At 35.7% G+C, this 14,670-nt stretch overlaps 1 protein-coding gene across 7 annotated transcripts in view; it reads right to left on the reverse strand.

Annotated features, from left to right (window-relative positions):
* Window positions 1–558: 558 nt before the first annotated feature.
* The window catches only part of CDH11 (cadherin 11), an 83,343-nt gene continuing 69,231 nt past the window's right edge, over window positions 559–14,670 (reverse strand). For 5 of the 7 annotated variants that reach the window (XM_075101343.1, XM_075101342.1, XM_075101339.1 and 2 more), the window contains 6 exons: window positions 13,256–13,509; window positions 12,141–12,277; window positions 11,815–11,936; window positions 10,888–11,005; window positions 4,504–4,758; window positions 559–3,468 (listed from right to left, as the gene is read on the reverse strand). In XM_075101343.1, coding sequence (XP_074957444.1) covers window positions 2,972–3,468; window positions 4,504–4,758; window positions 10,888–11,005; window positions 11,815–11,936; window positions 12,141–12,277; window positions 13,256–13,509 — 1,383 coding nt within the window. In that variant the 3' untranslated portion in view covers window positions 559–2,971. The remainder of the gene's footprint in view (window positions 3,469–4,503; window positions 4,759–10,887; window positions 11,006–11,814; window positions 11,937–12,140; window positions 12,278–13,255; window positions 13,510–14,670) is intronic. The other 2 variants (XM_075101344.1, XM_075101345.1) reach the window with 1 other exon arrangement.

Raw genomic sequence — 14,670 nt, forward strand, 5'->3', positions numbered from 1 at the left:
CTTCTGCTCTTGCTACTGCCCCTTACCTTACCTGGCTCCATCGTGGTGATCCTTCTTTTAATTAGGGTTTGTCTTCAAACCCACTGAAGTTGTAATTAATCTTTCAGTTGCGTTCCAGGGATGTGAGGTTCAGTCCTTCCTTGAGCTCAGTCAGGAAGTGAGAGAGACTATGATAAAGTAACTCGTGTGAGTAAATCCCTTCCCAGGTTGCTCAGATCCTTGGGAGCACTGCAACAAACTACAGCCCCAGCCCACAGACTTCTCCGATTTGTGTCAGGGACTAACCCAGTACTGCTGCGCTGGGCTGGTTTTTACACTCTCAAATTATAAACCTGAGACTCCAGCAACCACCGCTGTGAAGTTTAACACAAACAAATGTCCTGTCGTGCCAAAACACATTGTTCATTGGGGGTGCTGCAGATGATACGTAATGAGTATAATCCCCAGCATTTCAGAGGTAGTGTTGGCTGAGATTAGCAAGACTAACTTAATAAAGCACTATGATAATTGCATATTCACTGGGAAGGGGAAAAATAATCAAATGAAAAAGGACAAAACCAGCAGGGAAAGAAAATTTATTTCCAAGCATCTACGAGAGTGCTACAAACAATAGAGACTAAAACTCAAAACATTTAAAACTATTAAAAAATGTAGTTGACAATGTCCTTCTTAAAAATTAAACATAAAAATGTAGAAAATGCAGTTATTAATTCTAGAACTTGCTCAATAGTGAAATAAACCCAGATAGCATCAAAGAGGATGGAGTCCTACAAATGACGTTTTTTTAACTTTATTTCCATTTGTTAATTTGTAAATTGATACTCATTTCATTTTTTTAATGCTTATTTAAATTTATAATGGAGAAATGTGCAAATCTAGCAAAATATTCTTTGGATTATAAACAGAGAAAAATCAACAACCAAAGAAATTTGAACCAAGTTAATAATAAACTATAGAATTATATAGAATGCATACAGCTATAGTAAAGTGAAATATTACAATAAACATTGTCGAGCAAATCTGCTGATTTAGCAAACTCTGCCTTATAAAACATAGGGATATAATGGGACAAGTGAATATGTTATGAATATAGAGCTGAAACATCATTCATAATTTTAACGAGTTAAATTTTAATATAACTACATATATGGGGGTCTTCAGAAAAGCAATAATACACCAACAAATCAGATTTCCTCTCAGATCAAGCAGTTTGGTACCTGACTGCAAATGAAGGACAGGGTCTGTAAAACGAGCAGTAGAAAAATGTATATCATTTCTATTTATTGCCTCTTCCCATATTGCAGCTGCTGATCTCTGACCCTAAACAGCAAACTATATTAAATTTAGCAGAAGTACAGCTGTACACAGATGCGGAAAATGTTGATGCGCGGAACATATTCCAATCCCTTGCTCATTCCGAACTAATATAAAAAAAAGTTATAGATCATTTTTCAATTAAAAACATACATTACAAAGAACAACTCTGAAAGCACTCTGCATTTCTGTCATCACAAATTAAAATGCCTTCCTATCAGTAGACAATGCTATTCTACTGCAGTAAATGAAAAAAAATCAAAAGAAAAAAAAAAAAAGTAAGTGCCAGACTCTTAATTACTACTCAGGTAAGGTAATTGTCAGGTAGAACAGTCTTTAGGGAACTTATAGCTAAATTGGGTCAGATTTAAGTCTCTAGAACCTGCAGAAGCTTAGCACAGCTACGGAAATTCACAAGTCTGGAGTAAATTGTAAGTACAGAGTACTCCTGTCCACTTACAAAGCCATTTCTGAAACCTCTGGAATTTCTAAGATATAAGATAAATGCATATTACATGGGAAATACTGAAAAGTATTACACGTAATTTAATCCAGAAGACACAGTAGTATTATATGAAGATTATTACTGTGTTCCGGGAGCAGCCACAAGCTGTAGATAGAGAGGGTACAAAATGTTCACCAGACATTACATTTTTTTAATCTAAAAAACATTTGTAAAATGTACTTGATTTTTAAATAATCACTTAACAAGGCAACAAACCAACTACAAACACATAATAAATAAGGCTATTAAAAGGTCACAATTGTAGTAAATTAGTCGGAACTATAAATGGGACATTAGAAACACTATGTTTTTCCTTATATGCTTAATAACCAGAACAAGAATTAAAAAAGAATCAGTTTATTTCAAAGTCTGCTTCTTATATTGAAGCACATATTAAAGCAACAGTACAATGTTCATAAAATATAAGTGTGATGCTGTAACATTTCTTACATGTCAGAATACCGATATTTGTATGTATACTAAAATAAGAATTTTAAAATTGTACAAATAGATACATTAAAAATGACATAGAAATAGGGCGCCTCCCACTGCAACAAGACAGAGTTTTTATATCTGGCACGTATTAGTTCAAGATGAAAGTATAAGCAAAAAGATTTACAAGAATCAGCAGTAACAAGTTTGATGCTCAAGAGACATAATAATTGTACATTGTACTGTACATACATCATATGGGTTTAAGCTGGCTGAATATTATATATTTCAAGTGTAAAAATGCACTACCATATAGAGTGTCCGTAGTTTAAGGCGAAATTACAGCTCAGAACTGTTATCTTTTCTAATTTGTGGAAGCTTCTTTGACATAAAAGATTTAGATGTTCATAATACATAAAAGATTTCCCTTATTTGTAGGTTCGCTTTTAGCATTTTCCTTCATTTAAATATTTTGTATTTAAGTGGGTTTTTTCCTCTAGTGAAGTTGGCAGCCAACTTCTATATTTGCCTTTTGTAGGAAAAGGTACTTCACAGTATTTACCACTTTTATGTCCTTTTTTATCAAAGGAATCCTCTCTGTCAAACTTAAATGTTTAAATGAGATTTTTCTTGATTTTTAAAAAAATACCTGCTTACATTTCTTCTGGATTCTTCAGAACATCGGACACAGTTCTTAAGGCCAAATCTTAAACTTTATTGTTAAGAATCGTCATCGAAAGTGTCTTTGGAGCCATACAAGTCTGCAAGTTTCTTAAATCGAGGTCCCCAATTTTGTAGATAGTCATAGTCCAAATCAGAATCTGTTGTCGCTGACTCTAATGAGCTAAGTGAACCAGCCACTGAGCCTCTGCCTTCATAGCCATAGATCTGAATGGAGTCATAGGGAGGAGCAGTTGGATCGTTATCAGCCTCTTGTATTCTTGTGTTGATGAAATCATCAACATCAACGCTATTAGGAGCCGGCCGAAGCCCTGGTCTTGGCATATACTGATACTCAGGTTTTATGTCTTTACGAGGAATAAATCCATTGATGCCATCGGGGTTCTGCAAAGTAGCTATGTCAAAAGCTTCAGTATCTTCCTCTCCTCCACCTTCATCATCATAAGTAATAATGTTCTCTCGGACATCTTCTTCTTCAAAAATAATCAGAGGTTCTTTTTTCTGTCTTTTCAGCGTTACAAACAACACTACAATGACTATAGGGAAAAAAAAAAAGAGGCAAGTTAGACCGCACACTCAAACAGTAGCTGCTTCATAAATAGATTATTGCATTCACTGAAACCTCAGCTTTTGTGCTGAAGTTCATGTGTATTTTTGCTACTGTGCATTTTTAGCATACCTAGCTAGGTAAATGCATTGATGTTTGTACACAGAATTGAACGTACTAACTTGAGGTTTTCTGTTTGGGCTGAATGCCATTGCTCTTACTAATTGCTCATTACTGCAAGACTAATTCAAGAAAAGCATTTGTGGGCTCCCAGTGCTGCATGAACGCTGTGGCACTGCCTTTGAGCAGCCCAATCGGATGTAAATCTGCAAAACACAAAGATGAATCTTTACTTTCTCCTGTATGCCCAAAGCTGAGCTCTAATTCCATGTTTCATTTCCATAAAAATTGAACTTTTCTTTAGCAACACCTTAGAACATATGCCTTTGTTGTTGTGTTCCTTCTCACTTCAAATTTCTATAAAATAACTTTAAAATACATAAGAAAAGAAAGACTATAAATTTGCATGAGCAAATTAAAACACTTTATATAAATATTTTCAAATAATCAGGAAATGCTTTACAGCACTTTCTTAAAAGCAGGTCTTCTGAGCCATTTATTTGTCTTCAGCACAAGAGGAGTTAGAAGGAAATAGCTGGCAGGAGCCATTAATCCTGGCTGACCTCAATAAGGAACCTGTCGACCAGGGAAGATCACAAAACTTAAAACCGTATGTCATGACCTCCTTTAACAGTGTCCCTGATTAACGGATATTAGGCCACAAAACGACATTCTCTGAGCACACATAGACAAATTCATTGGTGTCTGCTATTGCAGTTATCATATATTGCACTTCGGCCAGGCAGATTAGTACCTTAAAAGTAGTAATTTCAGTACCTGAAAATTACCTAGTAATTTCGGTTTCTGAAATTAAGATTCATTTATCCATCTTGGAGCTGAAGGCAAGGTTAATTTTTTTAACACAAACAAGTGTGGAGGAGTAATAAGTAACAAATTTTTTTACCTAATAGAATCACAATGCAAGCAAGAATGGCAATTAAAGCTCCAGTGCTTAATCCAGCATTGAGGATGTAGGCTTCAGCGTTACAGGAGAGCAAGGAGCCATTGCTGTCGCAGCCACAGACCCGAATGGTGAGGGTGTTGGTGCTGCTCATAGGGGGGAGTCCACCATCACTTATTACAATAGGAAGAAGGTATAAATCTTGCTTTTGGCGACTAAATCCTTCACGCCTAACAAGAACACTCGCTGTGTTATCTGCTTAAAGAAAAGAGATAGTCATTATTATTTTTTCCACAAAGTCATCTTCTTAGTAAATATTGAAAGAATATATCTTGCTACAACAGCTCTGAATTTTCAGGTGCTTTACAGTTATTTCTGCAATAAACCAGTACAATGTATCACCTTCCTAATGACCCAAGAGCAATTACAGTATTGTATTTCATTCATACAGTACCACACTCAATTTTAATTATTTTAGGGTGATGAGAGTAACACAAGGAATAAAATAAAAATAAAATAAAATCTGTTAGTAACTCCTTTTAGCAACCCACTGACTTTCTGGGAAACTCACAATACTTCATCAGCTATAATGACTGGGCCTTGGCATTGCTGTTTGAGCTGGTTCTAGTCCCTTTCCAGAGTTAAAGTGTTCAGGGGAAGGGAAAAAACAATTTCCCCTGATTTATTGTTCTTGGTCTCAGACCTACAGAAATGGAAGGCAGAAATCTGTACCAAAATGGCCTGTGTTAATGAGACTCTCACTAAAATGAAAACCCAATGTTTATTGCGTATTAGCCGATTTGAGCCTCAGTTTCAGTAAGAAACACTAAAGTAAGCAGTATTTTATCAGAACCCGTTTGTCACCCAAACTCCCAAAGCCAGAATTCAGAAAGCCTGATCATACATGCACAGTATGTCTGGGCACGTTTTGAATTTCACGGCTATGAGGAAGAGTTCAAAGTATTGCACCAACACTAGTTCCAGTTCTCAGTAAGCAGTTGCCTGCCATGGGCCTCCTAGTGCAGGAGGTGGAAACCAAGCTGCCATCTCAGCACAAAAGGTCATTTTGAACAGTCCTTGACACTTCCTAGGACAAAAGCATTTGAAAGGGAAGTGTGTGACATGAAATGTTGGGAGGAGACGGCCAGTGCTTCCTGCTCCCAGCCACGCCGGATAAAGGTGAGGAAACATGAACAGCATTTTTTTATTTTGGTCCTTGTTTCGCAGTTCTCAGGCGGAACCAAAGTTTATAAAATCGTAAACATCCTGAAGTAAATAAAATTAAACAATCATATCTGTGGTTTTCGGACCTTCAGAAGCTAGTTTAGGATAAGGATTTACTTCACCCAGCCTTTTCTGTTTTGCCATGTTCTTTATTCTTCACTATATAACAGAAAGGAAAAAAAGGAAAGAATGATTCTTTTATCTACTAAGGGAGGGCCATTCACCTCCAACAGTACCCATTTTACTGTTGCCTTGGGGTACTGCAAAAGATTAATCATTTTCCTGTTGAAGAGTCAGCATAAATTCCAGAATTTAATAATGCAAATCATAAAACCTCTTTTAATGATCTAATCACTGCAATTTCCATGAAAGTTAGTGAATAAATTATATTAAAAGAGAAGTATTCTTGCCTTATATTAGCGACCCTTGGACCCTTGTCCTACCCCTGGTGTAGGGCATGGTCTGAAACTGTCCCCAAGTGTGGTGGACACATGCCAATTTTTGGGATGAGAAGGATGTTTGCACTAGGGCCCTGCTTATCTGACTCTCCCACTAGTAATTTCTGCAGATCACACCAGAAAGGATGAACTTTCTTTTAGGACCGTCCTAGATAGGATCTGTTTTTGACACACCAAATTAATTCATGTCTCTGTATCTATACCTCTCCTTCCAGGCCCACCAACTAGTTACCCTCAGCATGACAGAACTGTAGTCTTTCTGATACTGAAATCTCAGGAAAATAACGTCTGGATAGAAAACAAACAGCTTGTTAACTTCTCCTTTAACTGACGGTCATGTTTGCTGAGGACAGAGAAGCTGATAAACATCTGATTATGTATTACTTGTGGTTTTTGGAGGTGCCCTTTGTCTCTTTTCAGTGTCTTTCTAACCCCCTAAATGATTACATACAACTAACCCAGCTAGGCTTGTAGCACAGTTTTTTAAAGGACCTTAGTGATATCAGTGTCAGTGTGATAGGAGTCCTATTTTAAGGCTTTAAATTAATGGGCTCATAACAATTTAGTATAAATAGAAATGTAACATCTAATATCTATTAAGTATCAACTAATACTTGAGTTAATATATATTGATATAAAATAAAACTATTCCACAGGGTTCTCTAAAATGCATTTAATAATTAATTTCCTCAATATGAGAACAAAGATCTGCTCTATTAAATGGAAGATCACAACAGGACAGATTATTCTTGTGGCAAAAAATATGAACATTAATAGTGGGCTGAACTACAACTGCCTAGAGCTGCAAAGCCAATCTGGAAGGAAACACAGGCAATATTATACATTAGTATATGTAATCTGTTGGCTATGCATTTTTTATTATATTTCTCTTGATGCTTGGCAGCTTAAATAATATTCCTAACTAGAAATAAGAAAAGGATGGCAAAATATTCAGTTATTATATAGACTGGCCAATTCCACTGCAGCCAATTACAATACACAAAGGCTGAATTTGATCCAATGGTTGATTTATCTGGTTTAACTTGAAGTGATTTCTACTTCAATATGCTTTTTTAAAAAAGAAAAATCCAAGTAACATGCCTGGCTGAAGTTTAAAAAGGACTACCACTTATCAACTCAAAATAGTCATTTTTTTAAAAACCTTTTTTTCTTTTTATGTTCACTTCTCATATTTAGAAGAAACATAATATCCATAAAAGGAAAAACTTAGATAAAAGATAACATCTAATCCTAGCTAATATTCTCATCCTTGCTTTTTCATTATTTTCAAGTCCCAGGAGTATAACTATAATCCAGGTATAATGGCATTTTTTAAGCCAAGAAACAGAAGTTAAATGTCAATACCAGCTTAAAACTATTACTTAACACATATGGGAGCCAGTTGACTGACAGTCTTAACGAACACAATGGGGGTTGACACAAGACAGAAGGAAGAAAATAGCCATCTCAACATCATCCAGAAAGACACACGCTCTCATTTTTCCGGCTATTATTGTCTGGGATATCCAATATCCAAAAGTGTTGTAAATGAAGATTACTTATACTCCGCACGAAATCTCCACAATTAGAAACTCAGATTACATTATTTTATGGTGATCTTTATAGTGATTTTCCTGATGTTTGATTTTTATCTTTTTTCTCTGGTGATATTATTGATGGTTTTCCAATTTTTCCTCTACACACAGGCAAAGGTAGCTTAGCTTTTGGGGGCTTGTTATCATATATATTTGTATGAAGGCTTGTAGATTAAAGAAGCTGACTGCAGTGTGAACGTTATCACCTATATCAGAACATGAGTGTTGATTCAGCAAGAAACCTAAACAATTTCAGGGGCCCAACTGTCTAAAATCGTTACCAGGCAGCGGCAATTGCTGTGAATAATCCATGGCAAAATCCCATAACTGTATCTTTCATGTGTTTCAAAATGTCAATTAAAAGGTCTGAAACTGAGAGCCAGAGGGCATGTTTCTAGTAAAAAAAGTGGATTTTAGCCACTGACTTTAGTGGCCTCGCAAACTTCACTTCAGTCGTTGTAAAGCACTACCCCGTGTATTTGAGAACATTACTACACCTCACTTTTGCCATTGCGGTGTAATTCGTCCTTGTGCAGCACGGTAAAGCAAGGTGGTTGCAAACCTTCCAGCAACGCTGGCTCTGTGCCAGTCCTCTGCACAAGGTGAGTGAGCCCAAGTAAAGGGCATTTCAGTTTAGGACAGAGCAGTATTAAAAGAAGGAAATCTATTTGCTAAAAATCCATCTCTCTGCTGTGAAGTGTCACAAGCCTCTACTGCTCTTTTGAAGCTCTGACTTCAATGGGAATAAAATTGAACAGAGCCTGGGCAAACACGGTGCTGTTTATTTACGTGGTACAATGTAAGTAAACAGTGCAAAAGTAATTCAGTGTTTTATCACAGCATGTGATAAGCCATTATCTCACGTTTTCTATGGAAGATAGTCTCAGCTGAAAAACTTGGTAACACAGTAGGCTATTAATAGGATGTAGAATGTGATTACGTTTTTTGGATTACTGCAATATGTGATTACTTTTAGGAGTTGGTAGAAAGAAACTCTATTAAATGATAATTATAGGACTGTATTCACTTTAAAGTTCTGTAATAGACCCAAACATTGGAGCTTTCATTAACTGTTCTCCACAGTTAATAAAGCCATTTTTCTTTAAAACTAGCAATTCCCTCTGAAAGCAGTGGCACAGAATATAGACTACTCAGATTTACAACTGAAAAATGAAACTTTAAATGATCATGTAAATTATTTGACTTGCAAATGGTAGCACACTCTTTCTGAGAAGTTTTCTTATATGGAAGTGCATAGAATTTTAATTTTTATTTTGCTCTCTACCATAACTTATTAAAAAAAGAAACACAGAAACAGTTAAATTAACACCATCACTGCACTGAGGATTGTGCAAAAAGGGGGGACGACAGGATGGAAATGGATGGATTTTGTTAAACTATCCATTTCCTAAACACAATATTATACAGGAAGATTCAATCCTTAAATACCACCTTGTTGAAATAACCTTTTGCAGTACTGTCAGGTACAGTCACTACATTCAACTGACATAATTTCCATTACAAAATGTTTTTACCTGAGTTAACTTCGTCATTATAAAAAAAGAATTAATTTGCCGCATATGGAAATGAAGGATTAGTGGAATTGGCTGGAGTCAGGAACCGTAATACCGTTTGTCTGCAGCTGTATCAGTGTATCTCAGTTCTGACCTATGCTTCTCTGTTAGATTACAAAATCTAATCCATTTTCAGTTTGATATGGTGACCATAAAATATCTTTTAAAGACAAACCTGGCCGCAGGGTCTCAAGAAAAAAATATGGTTTTATTTATTTCTCTCTAAAAATACATTCATCAATTTTTCAAAAATTGTGTTTTACTACTTTAAAGAGAATAAATATACCCTCCCTCCACTGGATCCTTTATTAATTGCTTGTGTACGTACAAGTGTCATGCACTAGGCAACAGCATTACTTTGATCCTTCAAGAATAACAGAAATTTTTTTGGGGGAATCTGATGGTAATTACCCTCACTTCAGATGTGATAGAGCTATAAAGTCTGCCACAACGTAACACCTGAGAGAAAGTTGCTGTTACTGAAGTCATGTATCTGGTTTTTGTTGCCTTTTGTACTTCTGGCAATCTAGAAGAAATCCTTTGGATTCATTATTTAAACCAGTTCAACAGAGTTCTACATTTCAGAAAACAGTCAAGTTTCCTTCAAATATTAAAGCTTGCTAGTTAAAACCAACTTCTTACAAGCTGAAGCAGTTTTTTTCCCTGTACAATAAAATAAGAAATGAACATTGAATATCATATTGATTATCACTAAATTAAGAATAAATATCTATAATGGCCAACTCTGTCTTTTTTCTGTTTCCCCCGCTCTGGCTACCTCAAACTCTGCAAGTTAAGTTCACTGATGCTGTTATGGTAGATGATCAAATAAGTCTTGATGTTCACCTATGCCTGTTTGGGTTTTGGGGTTTTTTTGCCCACAAATTTCTTACATTTTAACAACAATCTGAATGCAAGGCTATACTATATTTCATGAACAGAAAATTGGCAAAGGGTTCAGGACACCCATATCCTGAGATACATTCAATCTGGGTACGTTTCACAACAGAAATCCACATGTGTATTTCCTACAAAAGGTCAGCGTGGCAGTGATTTTATTCCTTTAGGAATCTAGTCCGTGTCTCTTGTGAACCATAATTTAAAAAAAAACAGCAAGCAGAGAAAGGTGAACAAATATAAGAAACTTAACATTTTTCCTGCTTCAGCTAATTTAAGCTGAGCAAGTAAGTTTTCTCTAAATCAAAGAGATCTGCCCAATACACTTAGTGAATGTTTTTGTCAATGTTTTTTACCCTCTTCCTGGGAGACAAAATGGTAGTGGATTTTTCATGTAGATTATTATTATGTAATTTAAAATATGTATTCAAGAAAATGAAAGTGAGTTAACCGACATTACATTATTCCAAGAACATCCCTGTATTTCAGCAATATTTTCCCTGCTTTCCTCCTCTAAATCTCTGGAAAACAATCATTTGTCAAAGTTAATGAAAATGCTGTTATGTGACATTATGTTGGCCATTCGTTTTCCTTTGTCATTTCTTTGGACACTAGTATAGAGGGAATCTTCACACAAACCTCTGTTGTCTCTGAGTGTAAAATTTGGATTATGAATAATTTCAGGTGGTAAACTGAAGATAAATCTTGGTCCATTGGCCGAGTCATCCTTGTCATCAGCACTAATTGTCATAAATTGCTGTAAAAGAAAAGTAGGCTGTAAACAAACGTCTCCTTCTCTGGTTACATCATATATAGACAGCATTCTGAGAAATCCATTGAATACAAAGAATATTGAAATAGCAGAAACCTGCCAAATACCTCAACAAATGTATGCAATTTTAAACAGTGTAAAGACTCAATATTGGATAGGCAATCTTTATTTGCTATTACATTTAGCCAACACAGAATTATAGATGGAAAAGCGTACACCTATATATACTTTCTCATATACAAATATGTGCTAATTATAACTTAGTAGACTAAATCAAATTATGCAGAAAATTCAGCAGCCCAGAGGGAGTTTGCACAATGTCCTTTCCAAAATGCTACACTAACTCCAAAAGTGCAGATATTGTGTAGAGCAGTATCTCTATATGATACTAACCCCTCTTCCTCACTGATAGTTCAGGGATAAATCTTTAGGCTAAACCCTCCAAGCACTGTTCTGTAATTCTTCCTATAAGATGCCGAGTATTTCTTTAATATTCTTAATAGGCTCTCAACTGGGAAAGCTGCTCCCAAACAGCTTTGCTGCCCATGTGATGGTGCATACTCACAGTCAGCATCAATCATAGTCAATGCCCAAAGCACTGTATCTATAACTGTTGATAGCCGTTCAAAATAAAAACGCAGGAAAGTGCTTTTCTGCATGCTTTAGGCATTTTGGCCAAAATTTCAAAATATACATTCGTTTACTACCACTCATTTGAGCTGCCAACACAAAACTGGGCTAACACGCTGAAGAAAGAAATTCATGCACTGGGAAGGTGGTGGGCACAGTCATACCTGGTTGCTGCGAGCATTCTCACAGACAAATGCTTCATAGGCTGCTGCAAATTTTGGAGCATTGTCATTGACATCAATGACCTTAATTGCAACTGGAACTTTGGCTTCCTGGTGTTGTTTGTCTATGGGAGTAAGCAAAGCCAAAATGAAACGGAGGCAGGAAAACCTCTCAAAACAAAGAAAAGAAAATCCCAGCTTTACCCAGGTAAAAAAGAAATAGGCTAAAGTATTTCTATTAGGATTTATTGCAGCTTATCAAACTGAGACAATTCAAAGACTACAGAATTTATACCATTGATTATAAAATATCTCAGTTAAATACTTACGAACTTCAACTGCAAAGACAGAGATATTATGCCAAGCAATTTCTTCCCTATCCAAAGCTTTCATTGTCTTGATATTGCCATCTTCTGCATTAATAAAAAAATATCTTTCAAGGTCAGTGTGACGATCAATTGAATATCTATAGAAGATTGAAAGTCAGTAATTAGGTAAAAGAAGGATTTAGTGGTTTCATGCATCCAAAATTGTTCTATATCGTTATAATTTTTAAATAACTGTAAGTAATACACTTATTGTTACCCTTAATATCATTGTCAAAAGGATGATATGAGGTTTGTTTAAAAGGAGATTCACCTGGTTGGTTTCTACATTTAGAAAAAATCAGAATGTTTGTAATAAGTGAAAATAATTGTCCTTTGAAGTGTCTATATTAAAGCCCCCAAATATTCTTATTTTCTTCTCTAATAAAACGTGATAAAAATATCTACTGAGGTATTTATGTTCTCTTCTGTTTCATATTAATCATGAAGATCTTTTAAGTCTTCTCATCTCTGGATTACTCAGATTGTTAATTGATCATACCAGATTATTAAATATTATCTATACATTTGTACAGCTTTATACAGCTCTGGTTTTAGTATCTTTACCTTTCAATTCTTTGAAATGTTAACTATACCTACAAAACAGGGCTTTATCATTTAATTTACACGAAGAACATGACAAAAATAAACAAGGACTACCCAACGTAACTGCAGAAAGTAGGTGTGTGTATGTGCTTGTCATCAGCAATTAACGCTTAACCATTACCCAACATAACCTTTAATCTACTGCATAGGCTTCTATCTTTTGAGAAAAAACATGTTGTGATAACAACATAGATATTTTATAGAAAATATAATTTAGAATAGAGTCTAATACAGCTGTCCTTAAGTCTATTTTAGGTAGACACACCCACGTCATGCTTTCTTAGTGATACAGGCTTTGAGAAACTAGTAGCTTATGGAACAAGACATAAAATCAATGCTGTATGGTTAAAGTCATTAATATTCTGGGTGAATTTAGAACATTACTGTGCTAGATCTATCACACTATCTTAACTTGCATAATAACTTTAAAAGCTAATGCTTAGAAACAAATGGCCTGCTCTAATGAAGCATACCTTATAGCACTGTTTGCAGCGTCAGGGTCTTTGGCATGTACTTTTCCAACCACAGTGCCAGATGCTGCATTTTCTTGTACTTCAAAAATATAACTTGGTTTTAAAAATACAGGTGGCTCATCAGCATCCTCCACTGATATCTTCACTGTTACTGTGTCCTTGAATGGCCCATTGCTGATGAACTTAGGATCAATATGTACATTGGCTGCCTCTACCTTCAGACTGTATGACTTTTTGGTTTCAAAATCTAAAAGCTGCAAGAAACAAGACGACAATGCATTCCATAGTTAGGAAAACCAGAGTAAAAAGCAGTAATCAGTCCCCTAGTATTCAATGACATAAAACAAATGTGAGCATATGTCAACAAACTTGGACTGGACTTTGTGTATTTAAAAAAATAAAGACTCAAATGGAAGGAGCTACTTTCTATGTATGGAGCATCATAGGAAGGAACTCAAAATATCGCAACAGAGTCCTTGTCCTGCTCTTGCTTGCTGCCTCACTCAGGAAACCATCTTTACTGGGAAAAATAACCTTTTCTTCATGGAGCCTTCCAGACAGCACGAAAGAGCAATGGATAGGAAGGTAGTTCCCACAAAATGCCAGGCTTGATCTATCCCAAGTTGGCAGGCATTCATTTAGAGATATGGATATGGCTTGAATTGCTACTGGGGGCACCATGAGACAGGACAAAGAGAAGTTAAATTATTTACTAATAGGGGAAATATGAAGATGGTTTTCAGTGCTTTAATTTCTGTAGTTCTTTCCATCCATACATCTCATAGCACTTTACAAATGGGAGGTGAAATAATGCCCCATGAGGTAAATACTTTTGGAGACCCTGATCAAAGTCACAGCATATCTGCATTGTCATCAACATGAAGTGGCTGCAGTGTTGCAGTATTGGTAGCCTCACAACGATCATGCCTCTAAATATCTGAGAAGCAGGTGCCAACCACAATTCACAAAGTATGCTGACACCATAGACTGAACAGTGTGACAGTTCACCCACATTTTAAAACTACACAAAAAATACACTCCCACCTCTAGAACAGATACAGTAATTGAAAAAGAGCGTGTTTTTGACCAGAGGAGACCTCTGGATCTCTTCTTGAGAGATAGCCTGTGCAGGGCAGGGCTAACTTTGAAGTTAAGTTGCCCAGGCCTTCTCCTTTGAGTTTTGATTATTTCCAAGGGAGGAAAATAGCTATAAAGAAACTGAGGTCAAAATAATAATGCTTAAATAATGAGTAAGATTTATTATTTAAAATTTGTAATTTAAAATTCATTTAATAACACTTTTAAAGATCACACTGAAGGATTGCATATAAAATCACCTCAGTATTTTTGCTGCTTTTGGCATAGCTTGTGACTATTTTGCGGACAACTTTGTGTAACAATATTGTGGACAATAC

The sequence above is a fragment of the Phalacrocorax aristotelis genome, chromosome 8, assembly GCF_949628215.1.
Source record: "Phalacrocorax aristotelis chromosome 8, bGulAri2.1, whole genome shotgun sequence".
In the NCBI taxonomy this organism is placed as follows: domain Eukaryota; kingdom Metazoa; phylum Chordata; class Aves; order Suliformes; family Phalacrocoracidae; genus Phalacrocorax; species Phalacrocorax aristotelis.